This window comes from Sciurus carolinensis, chromosome 19, assembly GCF_902686445.1.
Source record: "Sciurus carolinensis chromosome 19, mSciCar1.2, whole genome shotgun sequence".
NCBI lineage: Eukaryota > Metazoa > Chordata > Mammalia > Rodentia > Sciuridae > Sciurus > Sciurus carolinensis.
Genome location: NC_062231.1, coordinates 14,216,735 through 14,243,482, shown reverse-complemented (window position 1 = coordinate 14,243,482; position 26,748 = coordinate 14,216,735). Strand labels below are relative to the sequence as shown.

Here is a 26,748-nt window from a genome sequence, read left to right as displayed (position 1 = left end):
CATTTTCACCATAATAGTCTCCGAGACTAATGACTGGGGAAGATAAGAACCCTTTCTGCAAGTGGCAGTGAATGCTACTAATGACAGAGCAGATGCTGCACTGTTAATTATGCAGCGGGTATTAAATGAAAACTCCAGCCCAGGAGGAGGTCAATAGTGTCGCTGGGCTGCCATCAGCCCGGGCCAGGGAAGAATGGCCCCCTCCCCAGCCTTGGAGCCAGACAGGAATCACAAAGCTGAGGGCCTTTCCGCAGCTCTGGGTCCTCAACCGTTCTGTGGACGTCGACCCGTGACAGCTTCGGGAGGTTTTCTTAGAGGCCACTCAGGGGGCTACACAAGTTCTCTTCAGGGGCAGATGTGGGCAAACAAATGGACCAAATAAAACTTTGAGTCACCTATTGTGTGCCAGGCTTTCCTGTGGGTCATGAAGATAATAAACCTGGCATCGTTTCTGCCCTATAAAGAGCTGCTAACAGCCAAGACTAGGAAAACAGTATGCTGTGGAATTTCAGGTGCCTAGCATAGAGAGGGGCACAGAGTAGCTATTTCCCTCTGACTTTTGATTGACGGCAAGCTTCCTTGAGTGACAGTCAGAGGTGGTGACCACAGCAAGATGAGCTGTGGGCTGAGGGGGCAAAGGGATAGGGCAAGGGGCTTCTTCCATAGGAAACTGCAAGTTGACCCTCTTGGAAAGCATGCCACTGGATTCTGAGGAAGAACTGAGTCTCAGTTTGCACATCTGCAGAATGGGGAGAAGGAAGGCTGGCCCGGCTTTGGGCAAAACTATGTCGCCTAACCAATCCCAGCCCTAATCCTGGAGGGTCACAGTGATGGCATAAACATCTACAAGTGGCACTGTGGGGACAATCTAAGCACATGGAGAGTTCCGTCACGAAAGGCAGCATCCAACTCTTCCTATGAATTTAAATCCCGTTCACGTCTCCCGCCCATCTCCAGTAGCTCAGGTCCCTTGCTCCTTCTTCCTGGAACTACGGAACTGTTTCTCAGGATTTTTTTTTTTTTTCTTAAGGCTTGGGAAAGTCACAGAACCCACCCATCGCAAACACCCGTGTTACAGATGGGTAAACTGAGGCCTAGCAAGGAGTCCCAGGCCCCGCAGGTGCTAGGACCCAGAACCTATCCCCCTGCCCCAAGCCGGCCCAGCTCCACCGTTGAGAAATTATTAAATAGAGTTGGTGGAAGGACTCCGGTTGCCGTGACAACGGAGCCTGTGTCCTCGGGAGATAATGGCATTGCACAAGGAGAGTGATGTGTGTTGAATGCTGATTTGGGAGCCGCTGGAGCGAGAGCGAACGAGCGAGAGGAGAGAGAGAGAGAGAGAGAGAGAGAGAGAGAGAGGAGAGAGACGGTGTCTAGGATTTGAGGTTCTGCAAGAAGGAAGCGTGGGACCGCGGGGGTGGGAGGGCTGCCGGGAAACCCGCCGTATCTCGCTCCTTCCTTCTCCAGCCTCCTCGGAGAGGGAAGCTTCCCTGCACTTCATGGACACGTGGAGTCAGGTGAAGAGGGGGGACTTGGCCCAGGTCACATGACCAAGAGGCAGAGCTGCCATTGAGCCTCCAGCCGCTCCAGTGCCAGGCGGGGTGGTTGAGGGACAGGGGCTCAGAAGGGGCCAGCTGTAAGGACCCACACTCGGACCACTAGACCTCTGTAAAGACTCCAGGCTGCGCTCATGGAGACCCTGATGGGCCAGGCAAAGTCTAGCTCGAGAGGAAGGGGAAACAGCGTGACCAGGGACCTGGCAGTCACCAGCTCAGGAGCCAGAGTCAGAGCCCTCCCTGCCTCTAGCTAAACCGTGTGGGTGACCTTGGACACGTTACTGCATCTCGGAGCCTCTGTGTCTTCATCTGCCGAGTGGGTTTCAGTACCCGCCTCTTCAGCTGGTCGGGAGGATGCCTCAGGGAAGGCAGGTGAAGCACCCTGCCCCGTCCCAGCCGTCACTCAACCCAAAGAGGGATTCTAAGAGCATGCCTTAGCTTGTCATTTGTGGAGATGAAAGAGGGCAAGTGGCTAAAGGAAATGCAAGTCCCGCAACGGGACTCTTCATTCTGGGCTGGGAAAGAGCAGTGGAATAAATGAACAGCCCCCATCACCAAAAAATATTCATCGGTATTTTGCCTTCGGAAAGCGTGAATGTGTGCACCTCCCTGCACCCGTTGGCCTATGGGCTCCCGGCCCTGGGGGAAATCTTTTTTGCTCTCTAAACGACCCCTTACCGCAAACCGCCTTTGGATAATAAGTACTCTCACCCACAGCCTTTATTTCTCTCTCCTATACAGCTGGCAAAATCCATTTACCTCCCGCGTTGGGGATCAGAGAATGTGGGGTTAACACCCTGAGAAACCCCAAAGTGCATCATTTGCATGCTGGTGAAGAGGCCAGCTGGCAGACAAGCCTATTCCGTTTTGGAAGCGGAAAGAGGGTTCTGGATCCAGGCATTTGGCTGTTTCCAAGGCAGTAGAGAGAGCCGGGAGCCTGGTGATTTAGATGCAAGCAACCATTTTGTTTGCTTCTACTAAACCCGTCTGAGCAAATCCAGCCCCTGAGATAGCAGACCTGTCCCAGGGTCCCCCGACACAGAGGGACATTTTGTTCCTAGCCATTCCAGGGGGGCTGGATGACAGGGTGCAAAGCCACAAGCCAGAGAAAGACTTGGATCCTGACACCTTTGTCCCAGGCAGGCCGGAGAGAGGGGTCAGGGAGACTCATTCAGCACACAAATAAAGACAGTTGACAGTTAACCAGGATTTTAACAAATGTGCTGTTTGCAGGGTGCATATGCAGGTCCACTTTGGGGGCATCCTGTTTCATGAAATTTGCTGTAAAAATTTGATTTGATCAGCATCTCCCAGTAAATTCTAGCGTTCCCTTGTATCAACCACCTATAGTTTAAGATAATGCTGGTATTCCGCCAAGGACTTTTCCCCCAATGCTGTCTCAAAAAAATAACTACTGCTAGCTATAGTCAGGTTGTTGACTATAATACCTGTGTGGGTATCAAGCAGTTACTGTGTCCCAACCCCACTTTCCTTATTCCTCCATTTAATTCTAATTGGAGTCATAAAAGTAGATATGATCACCTCTCTTTTAAACAGAGAGGTGAGGGACTAACCTAGAATCATACAGGATTGTATTGGAGCTGAGATGCAAAACCAGATCTCCTTACTCTGAGGGCCAAGGCTTTTGACCACGGACTCCTTTTGCCTGCCCTATTGTAACTTATGAAAAATCAACCTCAAATCGCCCCTTGACATCTCAAGTGGAAGTCATTACAAGGTTTGCTTATTGTTCTTGAGACTTAGGAAAATTTGCTCAACTGGCCAGGTGTCATGGCACACACCTGTAATCCCAGAAGTTCAGGAGGCTGAGGCAGGAGGATCACAAGTTAGAGGCCAGTCTCAGAAACTTAGCGAGGCCCTGAGCAACTCAGTGAGACCCTGTCTCTAATATAATTTTTTTTTTTAAAAGGCTGGGGATGTGGCTCAGTGTTTAAGTGCCAATCCCCAGTGCAAAAAAAAAAAAAAATTGCCCAACCAAAATCTGGTTCCCAAATGTGTAGTTGATTTTGTAAATTTTTTATGATTTGTAATCATGTTTAATTAAATCTCTTTTATATAATAATAAAATAAAATTATTTATTATTGAAGAATTAACAAAACAGTGACTGCAGTGTAACAGAAATCAGTATTTTTAAGTATTATTAATAAAAGTTACATTGTATTTCTTTCCATGCCTTATTCTTTTTAAAATTGTTTTTAGTTGTAGATGAACACAATACCTTTATTTTATTTTATTCATTTTATGTGGTGCTGAGAATCGAACCCAGTGCCTCACACATGCAAGGAAAGTGCTCTACCACTCAGCCATGATCCCAGCCCCTCCATACCTTATTCTTAATTCCTTTCCTCTTCAGAATTGACTCGTCATGTCTCTGTTTCTTCCTCCTTTCTTTAATTTTTAAGAAAACTTTTTAGAGAATTGAAGTTATACATTGTAGTGGGGTTTATTTTGACATATTCATAAATGCATATAGCATAGTTTTCTCCATTTCAATCCACAGTATTTTCCCCTCCTTCCTCCCCTGATCTCCTTCCTCGACTCTATTGGTCTTCTATTTATTTATTTTTCAACTGGTGCATTATAGTCATATATGACATTGGAATGTGTTGTGATCTGCTCGTGCCTGCACATAGCGTAATTTGGTCTACTTTAGCTGATTCTTGCCACCTAAGTGTTTTTGCTTTTATGTAAACGAAGGGATACATACTGTAAAAATTTTTTCCTTTTCAAACCTAAGTGAAGAAATCAGGAACAGATGCACTGGTGAAAGTAAAGCATGCCTTTGAGTCTTATAAAATTAAAACCAGTTTTGTCTTGTGGGAAAATATTTTGAACGCTGGAATGTGAGTGGCCCTTCAACCCTGAAAATTCACAGCCCCCTCGTCCTTGCAAAACACTCCACAGCAGTGTCTCTCTCAGACGTTCTCTTTAAAATCCACTGAGCCCTTGTGAAAAGAACAGTAGGATTTGTTGTTTTCCAAATATTAAAAGTGTAACACTGAATATGCTTCACAAACTTCACGTTTATGAAGATTGACATGCCCCAGGGGTCACACTATCGTTGCCTGCCCTTCTTCTACCTTCTAGAGAAAGTGCTTTCTTGAGTGACTAAGACAGTGCCCAAAATGTTAGGATTGCAAACTGGCCATCTGCCATCGAGAGCCAGGCAGGTCATGCAAATGAGGAGGGAGGTCAGGGGCAAGATGATAGTCATGGCAGAGCTTGGAACGAACAGGAAAATACTCACGCTCCTCTCCAAAGCATGCAAATTCTCGTTTTAAAATTCAAAGCAGATAACCACTCAACTGCAACACATTTGGCCCAAAGGCTGCTGGTTCTAGATCCCTGGTGGCTCTTACAGTGACCTTGTGCAATGCTGTTCCAAGGAGTATATCTCTGGGGCTTCAGGAGTTCTTTTGCAGAATGGGCTGAGAAAACCTGCAGAGTTATGGGAAGAGAAAATGAGGTTCCAGGTGTAGATTCTTGCTAAAGAACCCCATAGCTTCCAGGTGCGGTGGTGTACCCCTTTAATCCCAGTGACTCAGGAGGCTGAGGCAGGAGAATCTTGAGTTTGAGGCCAGCCTCCAGAACTTATCGAGACCCTGTCTCAAAATTAAAAATAAAAATAAAAAGAGCTGGGGATGTAGCTCAGTGGTACAGAGTCCCTGTATTCAAGCCCCAGAACCATTAAAAACAAAAACAAAAAAACCCAGAGCTCTGTCCCTGGTGTGCCTCTGTTACTGGTGTGTCACTCTGTGTTGCTGAGACAACCCTCTATTTGGGCCATCTCAGTGACGTGCAATACATATGCATTTCTGCATGTGACTTATTAAAGGTCAGCATTTAGTTCAACCAGCCCTGGCAGTATTATTTTTTATTTTTCCCAAACTTGAGTTCTTAAAGGGCCTTTATCATAATGCCCTCCAGAGCATTTCAGGCAGATCTTGAACAGGACTGAAAGGTTCTTAAGCCACAGGGGACTCTTACAAGTGTGTTTTACGAGGCAAAGAGCCATGTAGAAGAATGACAGGTGGTCCTTAGGTCTCTCGTATGTCCTGATCTGAATGAATCCTTTCTGGCTGGGTGAGCTGTAAGGCATCCCCAGGAACCAAAGTCCCCTGGAAGCTGGCGCCAGCTACAGGAAGGCAAGGAAGAAGGAACCTTGAACAGGACCAAGTGGGTGCAGGAGCCGGGACCCTCCACCCATTCCCCTGTGGTCCTGCTGGGCCCAGCACAGGGTTTGTCCTCAATAGATGCCTGAGCTGGTTTGGAGAGGCCACGTGTGCAAGGAAGGTGGAGACTGAGGGGCTGGTCCCCACAAACCCCGTTCAACCAACAAAAGGGAAGATGCTGACAGGCGCCTCGCAGCTTGGGTTGGAATCCCAGTTCCTCATTGCTTGTGACCTGGGCTTCTACCAACCTCAGACTTCTTGCTGCTAAAACCTGTGCTCCATGGGTCGTGGGGAAGCACACCTGTCAGCCCAGCCACTTGGGAGGCTGAGGCAGGAGGATCGAGAGTTCAAAACCAGGTTCGGTAAAAGAGAGATGCTAGCAACTCAGCGAGACCCTGTCTGTAAATAAAATACAAAATAGGACTGGGGACATGGCTCAGTGGTTGAGTGCCCTGTACAAAAAAAAAAAAAAAAAAAAAATGTGGGCTCCCTGCCTCCCGGTTCTTAGGAAGATTGTACAGCAGACAGGAAATGGAAAGCATGGCCATCTCCTTCTCCTCCCTTTCCTTTGCTTTCCCTGGGTCTCATTCCCTCCCCAGCCTTTTTCCTCCTCCAGTCTTCCTTCTCCCCAGCCTCTTCCCCTGGCCTCCCCCTCCCATGCCGGCCTCCTCTGTCTCCCATCCCTTCCCACTCCTTCCTCCTCCACATCCATCCTGGATGTTGGCTCTGGCCTGACACCTCCAGATGCCTCCTGTCTGATCCCAGGATGCTGATGGTCAGTTTGACAGCGGGGCTTCCTGGCCGGCACCCTGGAGGGCTGCAGCGCAGGACCCAGGGCCAGCCAAGGAGGCGTCTGTCCTCCCGGAACCTCCTTACAGGAAATGATCAGTACAAAACTAGAGGTCTCCGGATACTCGCGGAGAACTCACCTCACCGCGCAAGAAGACTCGCATCAGAAGCCAAAGATCGCGTCTCCTTCCAACGCTAGGACCTCACTTTAGCATCTCGAATCAGCCCAGGTGGGACTGTTTGCTCCACGAGAATCAGTTGATGCCACCAGTTGCAATTTTCGTTTCATTTCCCGAGGACCTGTCATTACACGCTTAGTAGCACATCGGTTTTGGAGACCACAATACCTTGACCCCCTGGGGCGGAACTCAGGAAGGCGCGCATGTATCTAGCACTGCGAGCGCTCCCGTGGGGGATGACACCCAGTAGGTGCAACACCCAGTCCCGTCTGTGCAGAGGTGAGGGGATAGCTGGGGAGCCGAGACCGAAGAGAGTTAGCAGTCAAAATGGACGCCGAGGCATGTGGAGCAACCAGGTCTTCCTCCTCCCAGCTCCCAGCTCTGTTACCACAGCCTCCTCCCATCCCACCTCCCTGCCTCCCTTTCCCACAGCTGACAGGTGACCAAATAGGCATCACACCAGCGCTCGGCCCCAGGGAAAGAACGTGTGAGGAGCAAGGACCTTGTAATCAAGCTTCCCCTGTGGATCGGGGACCAAGGGCAGCTTGCTTTCCACCTCAGTTTCCTCTTTTGTGCCACATGGTTGGGAATGAAATGCAGTCAGCCATGAAATGCACCCAACCAGTCAAACACGTGGTGAACCTATGACGTCATCGATTCTCATTCTCAACACAGGATTGATTGCCGCCCCTTGACCCCCCCGCATTCACTGCTCTTTAGAGCTCCAGGCCTGCTCCCTCAATCACCCCAGAGTCTGGCCAGCCACACCTGGCTCCTTGCTGTCTCTAGATACTCAGGTATTTGCATCTATTCCCTCTGCCTGGCATGGATCAGAGGCAGGTAAGGTTTTGTGGCTAAGAGTGAGGATTCCAGAGCAACTTTTCCAGCTCTGATTATGTGCCTTGGTTTACCCATCACTACAACGGGGCTGTACTGATAATAGCAAGTTAATGGACATGAAGCATTTCAAGAGAACCCTGGCCTGTTAGAGTTTCCAGCTCACCTCCTCTCCTCTGAGTCCGGGGGAAGAACTTAGATGGTGCTTGTCAGGGGTCCCTCTTCCCGCTGTCCCAAGAGCAGGTGGAACCTGATTCCCTGGAGGTGCACAGTCCAGGCAGGTTGAATGGGATTAAAAATTGCCACCACGTGATGAGTGGCTGCTTGGCATTGAGACACTCAGGGCAGGAGCCAGCACAGACGCTTGCAAGCCATGGGTGGTCTGAGTGAGACAAAGAGGATGAGACCAGAAGAGGTGCTAGAGGTCAGAGTTCAGCTCCTCTGCTTGCACACAGAAGGCAGCCAAGGCACAGGGAGGGCAAGGCACTGACATAAGGCCACACAGCTAAGCAAATCAGTGAGACCCTATCTGTAAATAAAATACAAAATAGGACTGGGGACATGGCTCATGTAAGGCCACACAGCTAAGAAGGTGTAAGGTGAGGATTCAGACTCCTGTGTGTGGGGCTCCAGGATCTCAAGATCCTCCCAGCTCAGTCCCAGAGAAGCATTTTTCCCTCAGAAATGCCTGTAAGACTGGGTCCTGCTGTTACAAGGCATAGGCCTGCAGTCAAAGAAGAGCTGGGTCTCCAGGAGGGGAGCACCACCCCCAGGGCAAACTGGCTCCTGCGAGATGCTTACCAGAGCCTCTGGCACCACAGCCTGCTAGGCCAGAATCTCAGGTGGACTCGCAGAGACTCCTCTGACACCTGCATGGTTTGTCTAACAAAAAAGAGAGAGCCTTTTTGGAGCCATATTTCTGAGGCATGAATGCCAACAGCCCCTTGGTTTTCTTAGGAGCAGCAGGGCATGGTGGTGCATGTCTGTAATCCCAGTGACTTGGGAGGCTGAGGCAGGAGGATTGCAGGTTGGAGGCCAGCTTTAGTAATTTAGTGAGGCCCTAAGCAACTTAGTGAGACACTGTCTCAAAATAGAAAATAAAATAAAGGGCAAGAGACTGGAGTTGTGGCTCAGTGGTAGAGCACTTGCCTGGCATGTGCAAGGCCCTGGGTTTGATACTCAGCATCGCATATAAGTAAATAAAATTTAAAAAAAAAGATCCATTGACAACTAAAAATTTCTTTTAAAATATTTAAAAAAATAAATAAAGGGGACTAGGAATGTGGCTCAGAGGTTGGGCACCCCAGGTTCAATCCCTAATACCAAGGAAGGAAGGAAGGAAGGAAGGAAGGAAGGAAGGAAGGAAGACTGACTTTAAAAAGAAAACCAGCAAGACTTGTCCTTGCAGAGTTTGTCCTGGAGGAAGCCTCCTGCTGTGGTTGGGTCACTTTTGCACACACCAAAGGTGGGGTGCCTGCAGAGCCCCCCATGAGAGCAATACCAACAGCAGCCTAATTGCCTAGGTTCAAGTCTTTTTTTTTTGGTACCAAGGATTGAACTGAGGGATACTTGACCACTGAGCCACATCCCTGCCCCATTTTGTGTTTTATTTAGAGCCAGGGTCTCACTGGGTTGCTTAGCATCTCGTCATTGCTGAGGCTGGCTTTGAACTCTCGATCCTCCTGCCTCAGCCTCCCAACCCACTGGGCTGACAGGCATGGGCCACCGTGCCCAGCTGGATTCAAGTCTTATTGCTCCTATCTTTTCCTTTGGAGACCTTTGGCAAATCGCTTTAATCTCTCTGTGCCTCGGTTTACCCATCACTAAAGTGGGGGTGCATTGATAATAGCAAGTTAACGAACTTGTCGCGTTTTGTGGGGGGTGGGCCTGTCATGTTGGCACGTCCTCCTCCGGGGTCCTCTGAGCTCTTCCATTTCGTTCATCATTGTTGATGAAAATGAGAGGAATTCTCATCTGGATACAGCTGCAGAAGAAAGAGAGCCCTGGGTTTTCCTGCAGTTGTGGATGGGGCCCGCCAGGCATCAGGGATTGGAAAGGTGATGTTTCTGCCCTGGGGTGTTGGGGTGGGGGAGCCCGCAGCTTCTCCTATATTGTGCTTTTGGAGGTGTTCTAGAAAAGCCAAACCTCCAGGCTGTCAGAAGCTGAAAGCGGATGGGAAGAGCTGGAGCCTCAGTTTCCCCACCTGTCCCCAGGTGGTGGAGCCCAGCAAGTCACACTCTCATGGCCCTGCCGCTTTGGTCCCACCGGGTAGGCTCGGCTAAGTCACAAGGTCACATAGTCTAATGGTTTCAGAGAATTCACAAAAGCCAGGGCCTGGGAGGCAGGTGCTGGGTAAGCAGATCCACCAGACTCTGAATCCTGAGTGACCTTGGGCAGTCATGTGGCCTCTCTGAACCTCATATCATCTGCAAAATGGGAGAGTAATGATTGTTTTCGCTTCTGTGTATTCAGTGCTTACTGGGCTAGGCTTAGTGCTAGAAAATTTGCACACTGTATGAAGTGGATTCTGTTGATCCCATTGATAGGGGAACAAAATTCTTGAGGAAAAAAAAAAGGTGAATTACTTGCAAGTCACAGTGAGGTGCTATGGAGAGTTAGCATCCTGCATATAAGAGTAAGAAATGCACCTAGGTCTGCAGTTACCTCTCGGGTGGGTCCAGGCAGCTCAGCCTTGCAGAGAGGTGTGGAGTGTCTTTCCCTTCATCCCTTGAGTAAGAGCATGCAGTGGACTGGGAGCGGGGCACGAAGTTGGGTGTTTGGAAGGATCAAGCTATTCTTTTGCTGTGTGACCTTGAGTCAGTCGCTAGCCCTCTCTGAGCCTTTTTGTTCACTTGTAAACTGCTGATGTAGACCAGGTGCCTCAGTGTGGCATGGAACAAGTCTGGACAGGAAGGAAGCTGCTTGGGTCCCATTACACATGGGTCCCAGAGTGGGGCCTCCCATCTTGACCACCAGCTGTCTTTCCTGCAGTCTGCACCCCAACCCACTCCTAGCTGACTTCTGAGGCCATGTTCAGACACTAGCATTAGAGACTCTCTCCAGCTGCCCCTTGTGCTTCTCCACAGAGTCCTCCCTGCCTTGCAGGGCACAGTGATAGAAGGCCCCCCAGGCCACACTTCAACCCTCTCTCAAACCTTCTGCAGCTGATCTTCAGCTCTTAATGGGCCCCCAGCCTTGCACACGGTTTTTCTACCACAAAGCACTTGCACGGCCATTCAGTTCTTTGAATGACAGCCCGAACTGCCTTTTTTTTTTTTTTGGCACTTCCTGTGAGCCAGGCTCTGCACGCTGGCCAGCCCCTTCCCAGGCATTATCTTGCTTCCGATTCTACTGCCTATTATACAAAGTTCCAAGGACCACGTTTGCAGAAAAGGAAACTGATATCATGCAAGCTAAATATCAGCCCATGCTGACAGGCAGGAGCCAAGCCCTGGGAAATACTCTGGGTCATCCCATCTCACCGCCAGAGCCTGCTGTGGGGACCCGAACCACCGATAGATCTGGGATAAGAACCTAAGGTTCTTCATTCCTGATAGGTTCCCCGGAGGGGCACGGCTGCTGTCCTTGTCCCTTAGAGAACCGCACTTGGGCTAGCAAGCCAGAAGAGAATTGCTAGGCCAGATGAGACTCCTTCACGACAGCTGCAGCTTGGCGGCCTCAGTTTCTTATCTGTGCAACCAGTGAAGCGGCTCTCGGTTTGCAGAGCTGCACGAGGCCCCGTTGATAAAGCATCTGTGACGTGCCAGGCACACAATAGGCACTCAATACATGCTAGCTCTTCTCCTTTGATAGGAGCTGGCGCGGGTCTGGGTACACAACAGATGCTCAATGAAGCCTCGTGCCGCGGATCGAGCCAAGCATTTTTCCCCCAAAGCGGAGAATAGGCTCCATTATGTTTCCGCTTGGCGTGAAGCCAGACCCAATATTAAATTTTTTTTTTCCCTTGAACCGCCGCATTTCAAAAAGAAATAAAGGCAAGTGGAGCGATTGCAGTCTGAAGCAAGCCTCTGTAATTTCTGTAATTACAGAACGGGAGCGAAGGGAAGCGGGAGGCTGCGGGGCTCCTCGCCCGGGCTTCGCCCCCTCCCCCACTCCACCCCGCCCCTCCCCCCTCTTCCTCTGCTCCTCCCGCTCCAAGGCCCTGTCCTGGCCTGGGACAATGGCAGCCCTGAGTCCCAGGCCTTGACCCTTCAGCCTCTGCTTAGGTCCCCCCACCCCACGCAGTCGTCTGTCCCTCTGATGCAATGGGACAGAGAGAGAGAGAGAGAGAGATTGTCCATATGGTCCCCTCCTCCCCTGGCCTGCCATCTGTCCCAGGGCTGGGCTGCTGACAGCCAGCCCACTAGCAAGGACTGTAGGTCTAGGAGCCCTAAGAGACCCCCCAGGCCACTCCCCAGCACCTCTACCCTGCCTTCCACCATCCAAGTCTCCACTGTCTCTTGCCTGCATGCCAAAGCTCTGAACGAGCCTCTCTGCGTCCATTCTTGCCCCTCTGCAGCCTCTTCTGTGCAGCCTGAGTGAAACTCCTCCAGCTAAGTCACATCTCCCATTCCCTTTAGAATAAAATCCTAACTCCATTGCGGGCCCACCGCCTCTGACTAGATCTGTTCCCTCTGTCACTGCACTGCAGCCACCTTGACCATGCTGTCTTTCAAACATGTCAAGCCTTCTCCCGCCTCAGGGCCTTTGCACTTGCTGTTTTGCTGTCCTCTCTGCTGTATCCCAGAGTGTCATATTTCTGGTTCCTAATTCAAACTGAATATTTTTTTTGGCTCTGGTCAAAAAAAAAAAAAAAAAAAAAACAAGCCCAAGGGCCCATTTTGACCCATTTTGCCACTTCTGATCTGGGTCTTCCAAACTCCACATGTTTTCTTTTCCTCACAAAACCTCGCCTCGTTCAGGGAGTGGCAGAGGTATTCTTTCTGCTTGGTTAGGCCCCATTTTGATCAATGGCTTTAGGACTTGGTCACAGAGTGCCCACGGAGGAAAGATGAGATGAGGTGTCATGGGGATGTTTACTGCCTCCCTGGCTCAAATCGATATTGCCCCTCCCCACAACACTTTAAAAAATTATCTGAAAGGATTACATTTTTAAAATTTTTTTAGTGGTCGATGGACCTTTATTTTATTCATTTATTTCTATGTGGTGCTGAGAATCAAACCCAGTGCCTCCCACATGCTAGGCAAGCGCTCTACCACTGAGCCACAACCCCAAGCCTCAAACGTTTTTAATGTATTGTGCAAGTACACAGAGCAGTAGGATTCCTTGTTAGGTATGGGTTCATGCACACAATGTAACGATATCATTTGGTCAGTTTCATTCCCCAGGACCTCCTTCTTCTCCCTGATCCCCTTCCTCTACTCTATTCTCTTTCTTTAACTCCATCCTTCCTGGAGGCCCCTGAGTGATCTTTCCTCTAGAATCCTAATCTGATCACTTTATCGGCCCTGCCCATCCTATGCCAGCATTCAAGGCCCCTCACCAACTGAGCTTCCGAGCTTCACACTTTCTCATCTTTGTCATGCATTTCCATCCACTTGGGGCGTCTTTCCCTTTCTGAAGCTGGGTGAACTCCTATTCAGCCTTCAAAACCCAGCTCAAATAGTCCCCTTCTCTCACTCAGTTAACTCCTTCCAGACCCACACTGTCTTGTTCTTTTACTTCTTGCAGCAAATCAATCACAGGATATTATGGTAAGCTCTTTGCAGAATTATTTCCCCTTTGAGGCCATGACATTGTTAAAGGCAGGGACCTTGTCCTATTAATCCTTATGCCCTATGTGTCCCCACCAGCTCCCTGCACATATTAGGCCTTCAGTAAATACACACCGAATGAATCTTCCTGCTGGCAGCTATCGATTTGCTGAGGTAAACTCTGGTGACCTAGGTGTAGCTCAGAACACAAAACGCTTTTAAAACTGTTCTGATTTCAGCCCTGGGCTCAGTGAGGACCTGTTGAATGAATGAAGGAGGGACTGAGTTGGTGACTGAGCAGAGGACTGGTCACTAATGGTCTCATATTAACAGTGACCTTTCGAATGCTGCTTTGGTGGAATTCAGTCCATGGTGGTATATTAAGCACCTGGAGGAATTTGTGGGCAGATTCTTGGTCTTCAGAAGGTTGTCGCCTGATGAGAAAAAACAGAAGACTCTGCAAGCAGGTCTTATGGAGCGTGCCAGTCATGAGGAAGCAAGAGGTGTTCCTCCCACTGCTTTACCTGCAAGTCAAGAAGGGTCACAACCTGACCCTGATAAGGACATCAAAGACGCATATGGCTCCCAGAGCCATCCTGCAACACTGTCCCCAAGAGCCACCAGTCACAGAGCTGTGTCTCGGGAAGAGGGAAGTAACAACTTGCAAAGAGGTTTCTTCTGACTGGGTGCAGCCATGCTCACTTGTAATCCCAGCAGTTGGGGAGGCTAAGGCAGGAGGATTGTAAGTTGGAGGCCAGCCTCAGCAACTTAGCAAGACCCTAAGCAACTCAGAGTGAGACCCTGTCTCTAGATAAAAAATAAAAAAGGGCTGGGGATGTGGCTTAGTAGTAAAGCACCCCTGGGTTCAATCCCCTGATACCATAAAAAAAAAAGAAGAAGAAAAAGGAAAAAAAAAGTTTCTTCTGCCTCTGAGATAATGAATGTTCTAGAAAGACATTGCCTTGATGTGACATGAACCTGCATACACCTCTGCTTTCTGCCTGCAGTTTTTCATAAGAAAGGGAGGTGACACATTAACTAGAATCAGCATTTAAAATTCCCAACTAGCTCTGCCCTGGCACTTCCTGGGACCCCCTCGATAGAAGAATGGGGTCTGGGTTTGTTCACTAGCAGGGTCCTTTTGTCATTTTCTTCCCATGGACCCAATTTTTTAAAAAAACAAACTTAAAACAGAATCATTCTTTGTTTTATTAACCAAACACACAAGTGCACCCCTCCTGACTTCTGACTAGCCCAGTGATGAGCTGGACCCTTCTGAATTGGTAGAAAGTTACCCAAAGAGATGAGATGTTTTTTCTTCACTAGTGTTCCCCATGGGGACTAAAAGAATGATTCCCATTGGGGTTTTGAACATGTTAAGAGAGCTGAGTAATAAGCCTTCAATCAATGTTCGTTGCTGTTATTGTTATAATTGCTCACGGCCTTCTGAAAAGCTAGGCATGCTGGCTTGAGAACCACCCATCCATAGATCAAGGGTAACAATAACAATGACGTTGATGAGATTTGATGGCTGAAATTTCCTAATACCCACAGGGTGCCAGGCCTTAACATGCATCACATTTGTGACATCACTCAGTCATTATGTCCCTGTGAGGGAGATGTGGTTATTATAATTCTCCCATTTTACTGATGAGGATCAGCAAGGCAAAGCAACTCACCCAGCACTACTAGGTGCTGGAGGGAGCCAGGTTCAGTCACCTGGCTCAGCACCAAGGCAACTCTGCTGCCAGGCAAGGGGAAGAGCCTTCTCAATCCCAGATCCTCACAGAAGTATCAGTTGTGTTTGTTCAGAGATTCATGTCATCTATCTTCATTCATGCTGCATCTTCTAAAAGGAATACAGCATGCATGGTTGGGTGGCTTTTGCTATGGGGTAATAGGCATTTGGCTGAATCTGAATACATGTCCCCATATTCTGGAGATCACACGTGTGTCCCCCTCACCTGGAGCTCTTCAGAACTGTTGCTGTCTCTGATCCCTCAGGGCTTGGCATGAGGGGGTATTGAGAAGAACTCATGAATGGGACTTGCCAGTGCACCAGAGGGACCAGGCAGAGATTCGAGATGGTAACAGGAATCTAAAATCCAGTGTAAGCAAGGAGGGGAATGTACTGTATGATCATGAGGGAGGTCTTAGTCCATTGTATGTTGTTGCCATCATAGAGTACCACAGACTGGGTCATTTATTATGAACAGAAATGTTTTGTCTCCTGGTTCTGGACACTGGGAAGTTCAAGATGGAGGGACCAGCATTTGAAGAGAGCCTTCCTACTGCTTCATCTCAGGGCAGGACAGCGAGAGCAAGAGAAGGTTAAAAGTGCTTTTGTAACAAACCCACTCTCACAAATAAAGACCTTAATCCATTGTCTTCCCTGTGACATAATCACCTCTTGAATGTCCCACCTGTCAGCACTTTGCACTGGGGATTAGCTTTCCAGTATATGACTTTTTGACCCATAGGAGGGATGTTTTATATAATCCAAGAGCAGGCATGTAGCCATTCTCAAGGAAACCTGGAGCTGCACACCAGAATGCTTTCAAGAGTCTCTTCATTGATCTCTGTTTTCTTCTTCTTCAGCTGACCAACTCTCTCTGCTACTCTGATGAGTCAAGGATGGCTGCCTCAGAGTTCCAGAGTCACTCATGAGCCTGCCATTGATCTCTGTTTTCTTCTTCTTCAGCTGACCAACTCTCTCTGCTACTCTGATGGGTCAAGGATGGCTGCCTCAGAGTTCCAGAGTCACTCATGAGCCTGCCTCTTCCTTAATCACATGCCAAAATCCCAGAGAAGGGATTTGATTGGTTAGCCTCAGTCAGGTGACCAGCCCTGGTCTGAGGTGATTGGATCAATTGAAACAAATATGGCCACTGGAATTCACAAGACTAGATGGTTGGAACAGTTAAGGACACCATGGTTATGACAATTCATGGATGACCCTGTTCCCCAGAAGGGTTCCACTTTTGCCTTTTCCCCTTTCCTGAGACTGCTGTCTCCTGCGTATCTCAAGGCTCCTCGGTGGACCCCAGGATCGGCTGCCTCCTACTTCCTGCTATTCTTGAGCATGAGGGGTGGGCCCTGGCAGAGCCCAGGGCTCTCTCTGACATGGCCATGCCCAGACCAGGATCTAGATGGGTGTCCAAAACAAGTCTGCGGGCCATGGAGGAGCTGAGACTGAGTGGGCGATCCCTGAGGACGAGATACAGGGGTGGCTGTACAGTATGGATCGGCCGGAGGTGCTCAGGGTCTCCGTGAACCCTAGGAGGAGACAGTGGTGCTTGGTAATGGGTTCTGCATGTGAAGGGCCAGAGGGTGAGTGCACAGCAAACTGGGGGTCCCCTTTGGGGCGGAGCCAAGGGGAGGAGGCTATCTGGGGCAGGGCCCAGGGCCCGTGGCACACATTGCTTTGGCTTAACTACATCTGAGAATCCACAGGGCAGTGCTTCCTCCACATGTTCCAGTTGGTCCTGAGGGTTCCATAAGTTTATTTTGTGATTTTATTAATTAAAATAACTTGTTTCAAACAGTCTAGAAATCAGAAAAAAAAAAAAAAAACCTCAGGAAGAAAAAAATAAATCACTCAGAAATGAATCATTATTGACATCTTTGGGTATATCCTGCCAGTGTGGTTTTGTTTGTTTGTTTGTTTTAATGAACAGATCTGGTGCAGGAGTAGGGGAGGACAAAACAGGATCATTAAGAAAACAAGTTTTCAAAATCTGCTTTTCTCAGTCTGTAACGCTCTTCCCCATGTTCTTACATGGTCTTGTATAACCTTTCTGCAAAATCCGGATGGAGGACAGAAAAAAATATCAGCTAGACTAAACTTGAAGCCGGGCATGGTGGCACACGCCTGTAATCCCAGCGGCTCTGGAGGCTAAGGCAGGAGGATTGAAAGTTGGAGACCAATCTTAGCAACTTAGCGAGGTCCTAAGCAACGCAGCGAGATCCTGTCTCTAAATAAAATGTCAAAAGGACTTGGGGATGTGGTTCAGGGGTTAATCACTCTGAGTTCAATCCCCATTACAAAAAGCTTAAAAAGTTAGCTTAAACTTTTAATGTATTAAAAAAGAAAAATATCAGCTGCATTCATTGACTCCTAGTGGGGTCTGAGGACCTGCAACCCCCTTGCTGGTTTCTCTTTTCCTTCTGATAAAATTATGGAACGTCTTCCTCACATGCCCTTGAGTCCACCCTCACGGCTGTCCTGAGGGCAGTGGGTCCCCTCCTGCATGTTCCTGGCACGCTATGGGCCAGCACTGTGCTGCATGAACCAGCTGTGGTCACCCTGGCTGGGGACACTCTGCAGATATGTGCACAGCCCAGATCCCCTCGCAGCTTCCTGTGCCCCTGCCACCCTCTGCCTGGAGCTGCCCTCAGCCCTGCCTGTGTCTTCACCCTCTCTCCCCTCCCCCTCTTCTCTGCTTTGCAGGTTTTCTCCTGCCGAGGGAGCCTTTTTGGAGCTGACCCACCATAAAAAACCATCAGGTAATGTCCACCACCCAGCCAGGCAGGGGGATGACTCTCTCACAGCCTTGAAAGCTCATTTTCTCACCACAACTCTACTAGCCCAAGAGATGTGACCCCATTTGATAAGTGGGGAAACTGAGGTTCAGAGCAAACAAGAAAAGAATGTAATAGGAGTATCGAGTGGAAGTACTAAGTGGTGTCAGGCAGACGGGAGATTTGAACTCAGGACTGATCTGAGTCTGGTTTTGTACTCTTGTCCTCTACCCCATGCTGCCTCTGAATTTAAAGAAATGAGAAGGGTACAGAGTTGGCTGGAATACCCCGGGAATGACCAGGGGCTAAAGAAAGAGGGTCCTCCAAACCGGTGAGAGACTGGGGCTGGGCCTCCAGTGTAAAAAATCTCCTCTTGTAGACAGACTCAGGGCTTCTCCACAACCCAACAAAGGATGTACTATTATCATCCTTATTTTGAAAGATAGGAGAGTGGGGCACAGAGAGACTCAGAAGTTTCCTCAAAGTCACACAGCTCTGAAGTGGTAAAGTGGATTGTGAGCAGGGCTAACCTCGAGACCCCACCACTTCCCCACCACCTGCAGCCAGGACCTCTCCCTATGGAGCTCCTCCATCGCTTGCCCTGAATCACGGCAGTTACAAACCTTCTTTGGAGGCAAAGATAAGAATCACTTAATAGTCAAACATTTCTGTTTGGAAGTTTGGTGGCCTTGGGTTTCTCTCCTGAGCAGGACCATAAGGGAGGGTGCACATGACACAGGTAGCCAGAGTCGAAGCTTGTGCCGGAGACAGTGGCAGACCCTGCCTCCACTCCTTGCCCTGCCTTTGCAAACTCCAGGAGCAGGGCCTGGCGGGAGGAAGAGGGCTCAGAGAGACCCTGCTGCAGCTGCCAGTTCATTTGGGGGTGATGTCATTACCGTTATTTGGGGGCAAGAAAACTCCAGGACCTTACTACTTATCTTTGCTTGAAACCACCTAGAGTAACCTTCAGCCGCAAAGCTGTTGTCCACGTGGACCGGGGCTGACATCGCACGTCCATCCGCCAGGACCCCTGTGTCCAGATTCCGAGACATGGCCACCAATGGCAGCAAGGTGGCCGATGGGCAGATCTCCACTGAAGTCAGCGAGGCTCCCATGGCCAATGATAAGCCCAAAACCCTGGTGGTGAAAGTGCAGAAGAAGGCCGGGGACCTTCCCGATCGGGACACATGGAAGGGCCGCTTCGACTTCCTCATGTCCTGCGTGGGCTACGCCATCGGCCTGGGCAACGTCTGGAGGTTCCCCTATCTGTGCGGGAAAAATGGCGGGGGTAGGTGGTGGCCTGGTGAGCTCCCAGCTGGGACTAGACCTACCAGACAGGGTTCCGCTTAGGCATTTTCTGGGTCATTCTTAGAGGGAAAGGCTCCCTGGAGATTCCCAAGGTCCCATTTCTTGCTTCTTTCCCGTTTATTGACAGATTCCCAAAGAACAACTGTCCTGTGTTTATGACATTGAAAGTTCATCTCTTAATTTTTCTTTTTCTTTTTCTTTTTCTTTTTTTTTTTTGGTACTAGGAATTGAACCCTGGGGCGCTTTACTACGGAGCTACATGCTAAGCCCTTTTATTTTTTTTTATTTGAGACAGGGCCTCAGTAAATTGCTGATGCAGGCCTCCAACTTGGGATCCTCCTGCTTCAGCCTCCTTAGCTGCTGGGATCACAGGCATGTGCCACCGTGCCTGGCCCTCATCTCTCTCTCTCTCTCTCTCTCTCTCTCTCTCTCTCTCTCTCAATCTCTCTCTCTTCGTTGTGGATGGACACAATACCTTTATTTTATTTATTTATTTTTATGTGGTGCTGAGGATCAAACCCAGTGCCTCACACAGGCTAGACAAGGGCTCTATCCCCGTCCCTTCATCTTTTAATTTTGAAAAGAACAGGGATATAGTTCCAGCAAAAGACACCCTTTAGTGTCCGTGTGGCTTTGGATGCTGCTTTGGAGGCAGGGTGTAAGGCAATCCTGGATGGGAACCCGGGACCACCATGCTCCCACTGAGAGATGGTTTCCCCAAAGCCTAAGGGCCACGAGGGTCTGTCTTCTCCATCCCACAGGGGCCTTCCTCATTCCCTACTTCCTGACGCTCATCTTCGCTGGAGTCCCGCTCTTCCTGCTGGAGTGCTCCTTGGGCCAGTACACGTCCATCGGGGGCCTGGGTGTGTGGAAGCTGGCCCCCATGTTCAAGGGTGAGTGTCCCCAGCAGGGTAGTGGGGGTGTGGTCATGCTTCTGCCTGCAGCCTACCTGAAGCTGGAGGCTGCAGACACCCCCAGCCCCTCTGCTAAGAGGGAGCTGCTCTGTGCACATCTGAGCAGAGTGGAGGCCATTGCAAGGGGCCCAGTGACAACTGATGTCACTGGTGGAACCGCATGCTTGCCATGCCTTGGATCCCACCGGGCCTGGTAATCCAACACCCTGGCACCACCTGCCAGCAGTCTGTTCTGGACCCTGCACAGGTCCTGGCTCCCTGTTTCCAGGTATATGTGACCTCCAGCCAGTCACGGCCTCTCTTCTGACCTCGCTGTCCCCCATAAGGCCATAAGGCCCGACTCCAGGGTCAGTGATGTCCTCAGGCCTGTGGAACAGGCTGGGCAGTGCTGTCAGGATGTGTGAAGTGGAGGTGGTGACCGTGTGCTCTGCTCCCAGGTGTGGGCCTTGCCGCCGCAGTACTGTCCTTCTGGCTGAACATCTACTACATCGTCATCATCTCCTGGGCCCTCTACTACCTGTACAACTCCTTCACCACGGTGAGTGGCCCCTTTCACCACCAACTCCTGCAGAAGCCGGAATCAGAGTTCCTCTGTCCGCTGGGACCTCCATTCTGCAGGCAGGGCCGTTCCTCAAGGGGTAAAGGGCGTGGTTTGGCTTCCAGAGCCCATGTCTCCTGACAGCGGTACAGCCGCTGTGCACTTTGCTCTGTCTCTGGTCAGACTGTTCCTGGGGGGCCAACATCTAATCCTCCAGACAAGCCTCTAGAAGGAGTATCGTCCGCCTATTTTGTATGGACCCCGGCCAAGCTGGGTTTCAATCCCGACTCTACTCTGTACTGGCTGTGCCATTTCAGGAAAGAGACTTAACCTCTCTGTGTCTTGCTGTCCCCATTTATAAAGTAGGGATACATCTTTGCCTCAATTCCTTAAAAGAAAAATCAGCAAATAGAATTAATTATACGATGATCCAACAATGCTTAGAATACCCCAAGAATGGACAACAGCATCTCAAAAGAGACTCAGAGATGCTTTTGTACACCCCTGTTCTCAGCAATGTTATCCACAAGAGCCTGCAGGAGGGAACAACCCACCTGTTCATCAAGTGACCAAAATGTAGCATGTCTGTACAGTGGAATATCATTCAGCCTTTTTTAAAAAAGGAAGGGAATTCTGAGCCTTCAGGACAGTGTGCTAAGGGAAAGGAGCCATCACGAAAGAACAAATGCTGTATCTTTTCCCTTGTCTAAGGTTCATAGCATCGTCATGCACATAGAGATGGAAAGTAGAATGGAAGCTGTCAGGGTCTGGGGAAGTTAGTGTACAATGCAGACAGTTTCAATTTTACAAGATGAAAAGAATTTTGGAGATGGAGGGTGGTGATGGTTGCACCATATTTTGGGTGTATTTAATGCCATTGAACTGTCCACTTAAAAATGATCAAGATGGGCCAGGTGGAGTGGTGCATACCTGCCATCCCGGTGACTTGGGAGGCTGAGGTAGGAGGATCCCAAATTGGAGTCCAGCCTCAGCAACTTAATGAGAACCTATCACTCAATAAAAAAGAAAAAGGCCTGGAGATGTGGCTAGTGGTTAAGCACCCCCTGCAACCCCAGTTCAATTTCTGGTACCGAAAAAGAAAAAGAAAGAAATGATCAAGATGGCAAATAATTTTCTGTGACATGTATTTGTATCACAAAAGTTGGAAGAAAAGAAAAACTGAAACCCACCCCCTTAGGTTGTTGTGAAAGTTAAGGAGCAAATACCTGCCAAGTGCCTAGAGCCAGGCCTGGTATAGAGCAAGTGCTGTGCTCTTATCATGACTGTGCAGAGAATCAGATGGACAAGGTCTTCTGCCCAAGGTTGCATAGCTGGGAAGTGACTCCAGGGTGGACACAGGGACTTGACGGTATAGCTCGGAAGGCTTTCTCCGAGTGAGCAGAAAGAGGTTCAGATTTTGGCTCTGATACTTAGTAGCTGTGTGATCTCAAGCAAATTGCTGCCCCTCTCTGATCTATAAAATGGGAATCACAGGCTAACCTGGGAATGAGAGGTGGGATGATGACTCTGAGGAGGCTCAGGGGACAGTTGAGGGTGGATAGGGGGAGCGAACCCCTTTTGTCAGCCCTCAGATTTGTCCTCATGGCTCTGTCCTTGCAGACTCTGCCCTGGAAACAGTGCGACAATCCCTGGAACACGGACCGCTGCTTCTCCAACTACAGCATGGTCAACACCACCAACATGACCAGCGCCGTGGTGGAGTTCTGGGAGTGAGTACAGGACTGTCCGTGGGGTGGGGGGAAGAAGGGTCAGCCAGGGCCTTGCAGCAAAGGCACCCTCAAAAGAGTGATGCAAGCCGGGTGCGGTGGTGCACACCAATCATCCCAGCAGGCAGTTGGGGAGGCTGAGGCAGGAGGATCGTGAGTTCAAAGCCAGCCTCAGCAACAGCAAGGCGCTAAGCAACTCAGTGAGGCCCTGTCTCTACATAAAATACAAAGTAAGGCTGGGGATGTGGCTCAGTGGTCGAGTGCCCCTGGGTTCAATCCCTGGCACATCCCCCAACCCAAAAAAAAGAGTAATGCAGGAGCCCGGTCATAGCAGTGTTTTCAGAGGTGTGGGCGGAGCAGAGGGAGCTGAAGCTGCTTCCTCCTCCAGAGGACGCCAGACCCCGCTTGGCATGACCAGTGACCTGCAGTAGATAACCCAAGTCCGACAAAGCCGGGGTCCAGCAGGGAGAATAACTCCCCCATTCTCTCTCCTCCAGTCTGCCCATCTCCTGCCAGTGCCTCCCCTTGGACAACCCAGTGAGAAACGAGAGGGCAAGGGGACACCCCCCCGTATGTGCCTCTCGGGGCACAGAGCAGGGCAGAGAAGATCGGATAGTGGATCCAGAGAGATAAATGGAAGGGAATGACCGAGCTAGCCCAAAGAGTCACCTGGAGAGGCCAGCAACCCCTGGGTTCATCTCTTTGGGGTAAAGGAAGCTCCTGTGTTGGGTCTCTGTGAAGGACCTGGGAGCAACCCAGAAGGTTCTAGAATGCCAGGAATAAGGAAAGAGCTGTTCCCAGAAGGTGTCCTCAGAACAAGCAATGGCCGGTCTCTCTGCGGGGCGACGTCCTTGACGAGCCTCTTTCCTTATGAATAAAACCCGAGTCCTGCTCTGGTTGGTCCTGGAGCAGCTCCTGCTTGGAGCTCTCTCAGATCCCTTAGGCTCTTCATTCTGATGTCGGTGATGAGAATCAATCAGGGCCATTTCCCCAGCTGTGAAGAAGGAGCAGCAGAGGCAAGCGTAGAAAGCAAGTTTTATCTGAAGGATCAAACAGAGATAGGCTTCTCCACAGAACTGGGTGTCTGAAGAAGTGGGGGTGTCCTGCCCCTTCTCCGGGTTTCAGAGTTCCTTTATTCTTTGGCCCCTTCTTCTCCCCTTATCTTGCCTACCTGACTAGTGACCCAAAGGTGGGCCAGAAGGTGGGGAAGGAAGCCTTCCAGGGGTGCCTTTCCGTGTCTGCCCGAACGGGCAGGAAAGGAGCCGCCCAGGAGGTACTTCATTAACAGCTTCTCTCAGGAGGAAGAGGTCCCAGTAGGCAGGTAACCTTGGCAACAGGTGGAGGAGGAGGGGGAAGGGCTCCAGAGGTATTAGCTTTTGATTTCCTTTCCTTTCCAACTGACCCCCATCTTCTCTATCTGACCCAATCATTTATTACTTACCCTGACTGTCTTTTTGCTCCACCGGCTTTCAGTTCAACCTTTTATTCCTTAAACATTTCTCAAGTACCTACTATGTGTATCATAGACCCAGATACACAAACAGGAAACAGCAGCACCTGAGGATGGGGGCCGAGGGGAGGGATGTGCAGGAGTCCCTGGGAAGCTGCTGGACCAGCCTGGGATAGGAGTGGTATGACCCACGGTGCTGGCCAGGCAGGTGCTGGCAGAGGGCAGGTTAGAGAGGGCATAACAGGGGGTTCAGCCTGATGGGGGTCGGGGGAAGCTGGGGTGGTAAGTGCCGAGACCAGAGGGGAAGCAGAGGCTGATTACATGACCTTGGGAGGCCTCCCGGGAGTTAGTGCTTCATTCTCTGAACAAGAGGGAGCTATTCTTTGCAGGATTTTAAGCAAGAGAGCGACATGGTCAGGCTTGTAGTTTAGAAGGATCCCTGGAGCCACAGTGGTGGCAGAGTGAAAGCAAAGTTCAGGTCCCCGTAGAAGGCTGCAGTGGACCCAGGTCCCAATGAGCAATTATGGCTGCTGAGTAAGGCCCTGGCAGGTCCTGCTCTCTTTGACTTCCTCACCAAACAGCAGTTTTCTAGTAATTTCTGTAATGACCTTCATAGTCCTCGTCCACATCACAGGGATCACCAGGTCTGCACCAGGGAGGATATTGTCTGTGCTTATGCCCAGGGCACCCCTGGGTCACTCCAGCTCCCTCCATCCCATGTGATTTCTCTTCCCTCTTCTGTTCCACCAGGCGCAACATGCATCAGATGACGGATGGGTTGGATAAGCCAGGTCAGATCCGCTGGCCACTGGCCATCACCCTGGCCATTGCCTGGATCCTTGTGTATTTTTGTATTTGGAAGGGTGTTGGCTGGACTGGAAAGGTAGGGGATGTGGGTGCAAAGAGGGAATGGAGGGACGGAACGGGACAAGAGACGGGTCGGCAGAGGGATTTGTGATGTGGGCAAGGATGCTCCATCCAAAAGGGAGTCCCTTTAGCTCTTTGGGTCTCAGTCTCCTTCTCTGTGAAATGAGAATAATAAGATCCCCTACCTTCTAGATCAGCTGTGAGCGTTGAAGACAGAGATGCAATTCCGGTCTGTAGCTCAGTTTCATCTTCACCATGAGTCCCACGAGATTCCAATGAGTCTGGTGGCTGTCACAAAACAGGAGCCATATGTTGCTCAAGGACTATTGAACACACTTTTCCTGAGCATCTACTCTGTGCCAAGCCTTATTCTCAGTGCTGGGACCCCAGAGAAAAAAGTTCACATCCTGACCCAGGACAGATACATGAATAGTTAAGGATTCAGGCTCTGTATTCAAATAGTCTGACTTGGCTATCTGTGGGCCCCATGACCTCAGGCAAAACACTTTGCCTCTCTGCACCTCTGTTTCCTTTTCTGTGAAATTGGGCTAATAATAATGCCTATCCATATGAGAACCAAAGGAACCAGCAATTTTTCAGAGCAAAATTTCCAACGAGGGAAATTATCATTCATTTTGTTTTATCACAGCAAGTGCAGAGCAAGGCCAAACTGGGGTGTCCAGCTGGGGGGCGTTGGGCGCTGACCAGTCAAACAGGGAGGAGAGGAACTGGCCTCAGTCCACACCCTTCCCCTTTCCAAGCCCCACCCCAGGCATCCAGGGACAGAAGTCAGATGGGTTTCTCCCTGACCCTGTTCTGAAGAAAACCAGGAGGGCCAGTGTGTGGGCTGAGGTTTTACAGTAAAGGACAGAGAAGGAGTTTCGACTGAATCAGGCCACTGGAAAATCAGAACCATGTAAGGGGCTGATATGAGGTTCTGGAAGAGGTCTTGGAAATGAGCAAAACAGAAGCTTTGCAAATTCCACGTTTGGGCAACACCCAATAAAATTACCCTGTTTCAGTCTAGTGGACACTTTGAACCCACCAGGTCCTCAGATCCAAGGCTAATGTCAGACATTTCTGCTCTGTTCCTAGGACTAGGGAGGTCAGAGGAGGACACATGTATCTCCCAGTCTCACTTTAGGAAGCAAAAAAGTGTAGAGTGTAGGGCTTTGGAAGAGAATTTGAATCTCAGTCCCCCTGCTCTTAGTGCTGTCCTCTTGGGCAAGTCATTTGACCTCTCTGAACCTTGGTCTCCTCCCCTATTAAAATGATCATGATAACAGTATCTTACAGGGTTGTCATAAGGGAGAGCTAATCTGTGCAGAATGCTTAGCCTAGGCCTAGAATATAGCTGACGCTCAACACATGGTATTAATTATAATCATTTGGTTGTGGTATCAAGGGTTCATGCTATAGGGCTGAGCGTGTGGCTCAGTGGTAGAGCACTTTCTCAGCATGCACAACACCCTGGGCTGATCTACAATATTGGGGGGAAAAGTATTCCTGTTTACCTGTACATTAGAAAACTGTATTTCTTGGGGACAGAGAGTAGGGCCCCCTAGCTGCATCTTTTGGAGGTGTTGCCAATATGCATTTATTAAATGCTTACTATGTGCCTGGCTCCGTACTGAACGTGGAAGACACAGGGAAGTACAAGATCTAGCCAACATACCTTAAAGGTGTTGTATGTCCTCATACAATCAACATTTCTGAGTTGCAAGGGTGATGATACCCATTTGCCAGGCAAGACAAAGTGAGGATCAGAGGATAAGATTTATTCAACTCAAAGTCACACAAGACTGTAGGTATTACAAATGATTCTGAATTCCCCTTTGCCTAACTCAAAATGCAGTGGTTTTTCTACAGCATCATGACTGCCTTTCCAATCCTGAAGGATCCTAGAGTCAAATCAGGGAGGTGAAGGTAGTACAGAAAACAACCCATGCTAATATGGAAATAGGGTCATATCAGACTCTGAGACCCAAAGGTCATTGAGCTTGAAAATTGCTCTTCTATGCTAGTGAGCTAAGAAACGCAATTTCACACAGCATTAGCCTTTTGATTATCAATTTGACAAAAATAATTTTTAATATTAGTCTACTTAGTGCGGGCACTGCCAGGAAGCCTCTCTAATGCTGAATAGAATTCCA

At 49.6% G+C, this 26,748-nt stretch overlaps 1 protein-coding gene across 1 annotated transcript in view; it reads left to right on the top strand.

Moving 5' to 3' along the window:
* The window catches only part of Slc6a1 (solute carrier family 6 member 1), a 43,743-nt gene that overhangs the window by 7,415 nt on the left and 9,580 nt on the right, over positions 1–26,748 (top strand). Inside the window, exons 2-7 of the mRNA XM_047534898.1 lie at positions 17,721–17,776; positions 18,750–19,079; positions 19,861–19,992; positions 20,451–20,551; positions 22,172–22,281; positions 24,479–24,611. Of these exons, the coding sequence (XP_047390854.1) occupies positions 18,842–19,079; positions 19,861–19,992; positions 20,451–20,551; positions 22,172–22,281; positions 24,479–24,611 (714 nt within the window). The 5' untranslated portion in view covers positions 17,721–17,776; positions 18,750–18,841. The remainder of the gene's footprint in view (positions 1–17,720; positions 17,777–18,749; positions 19,080–19,860; positions 19,993–20,450; positions 20,552–22,171; positions 22,282–24,478; positions 24,612–26,748) is intronic.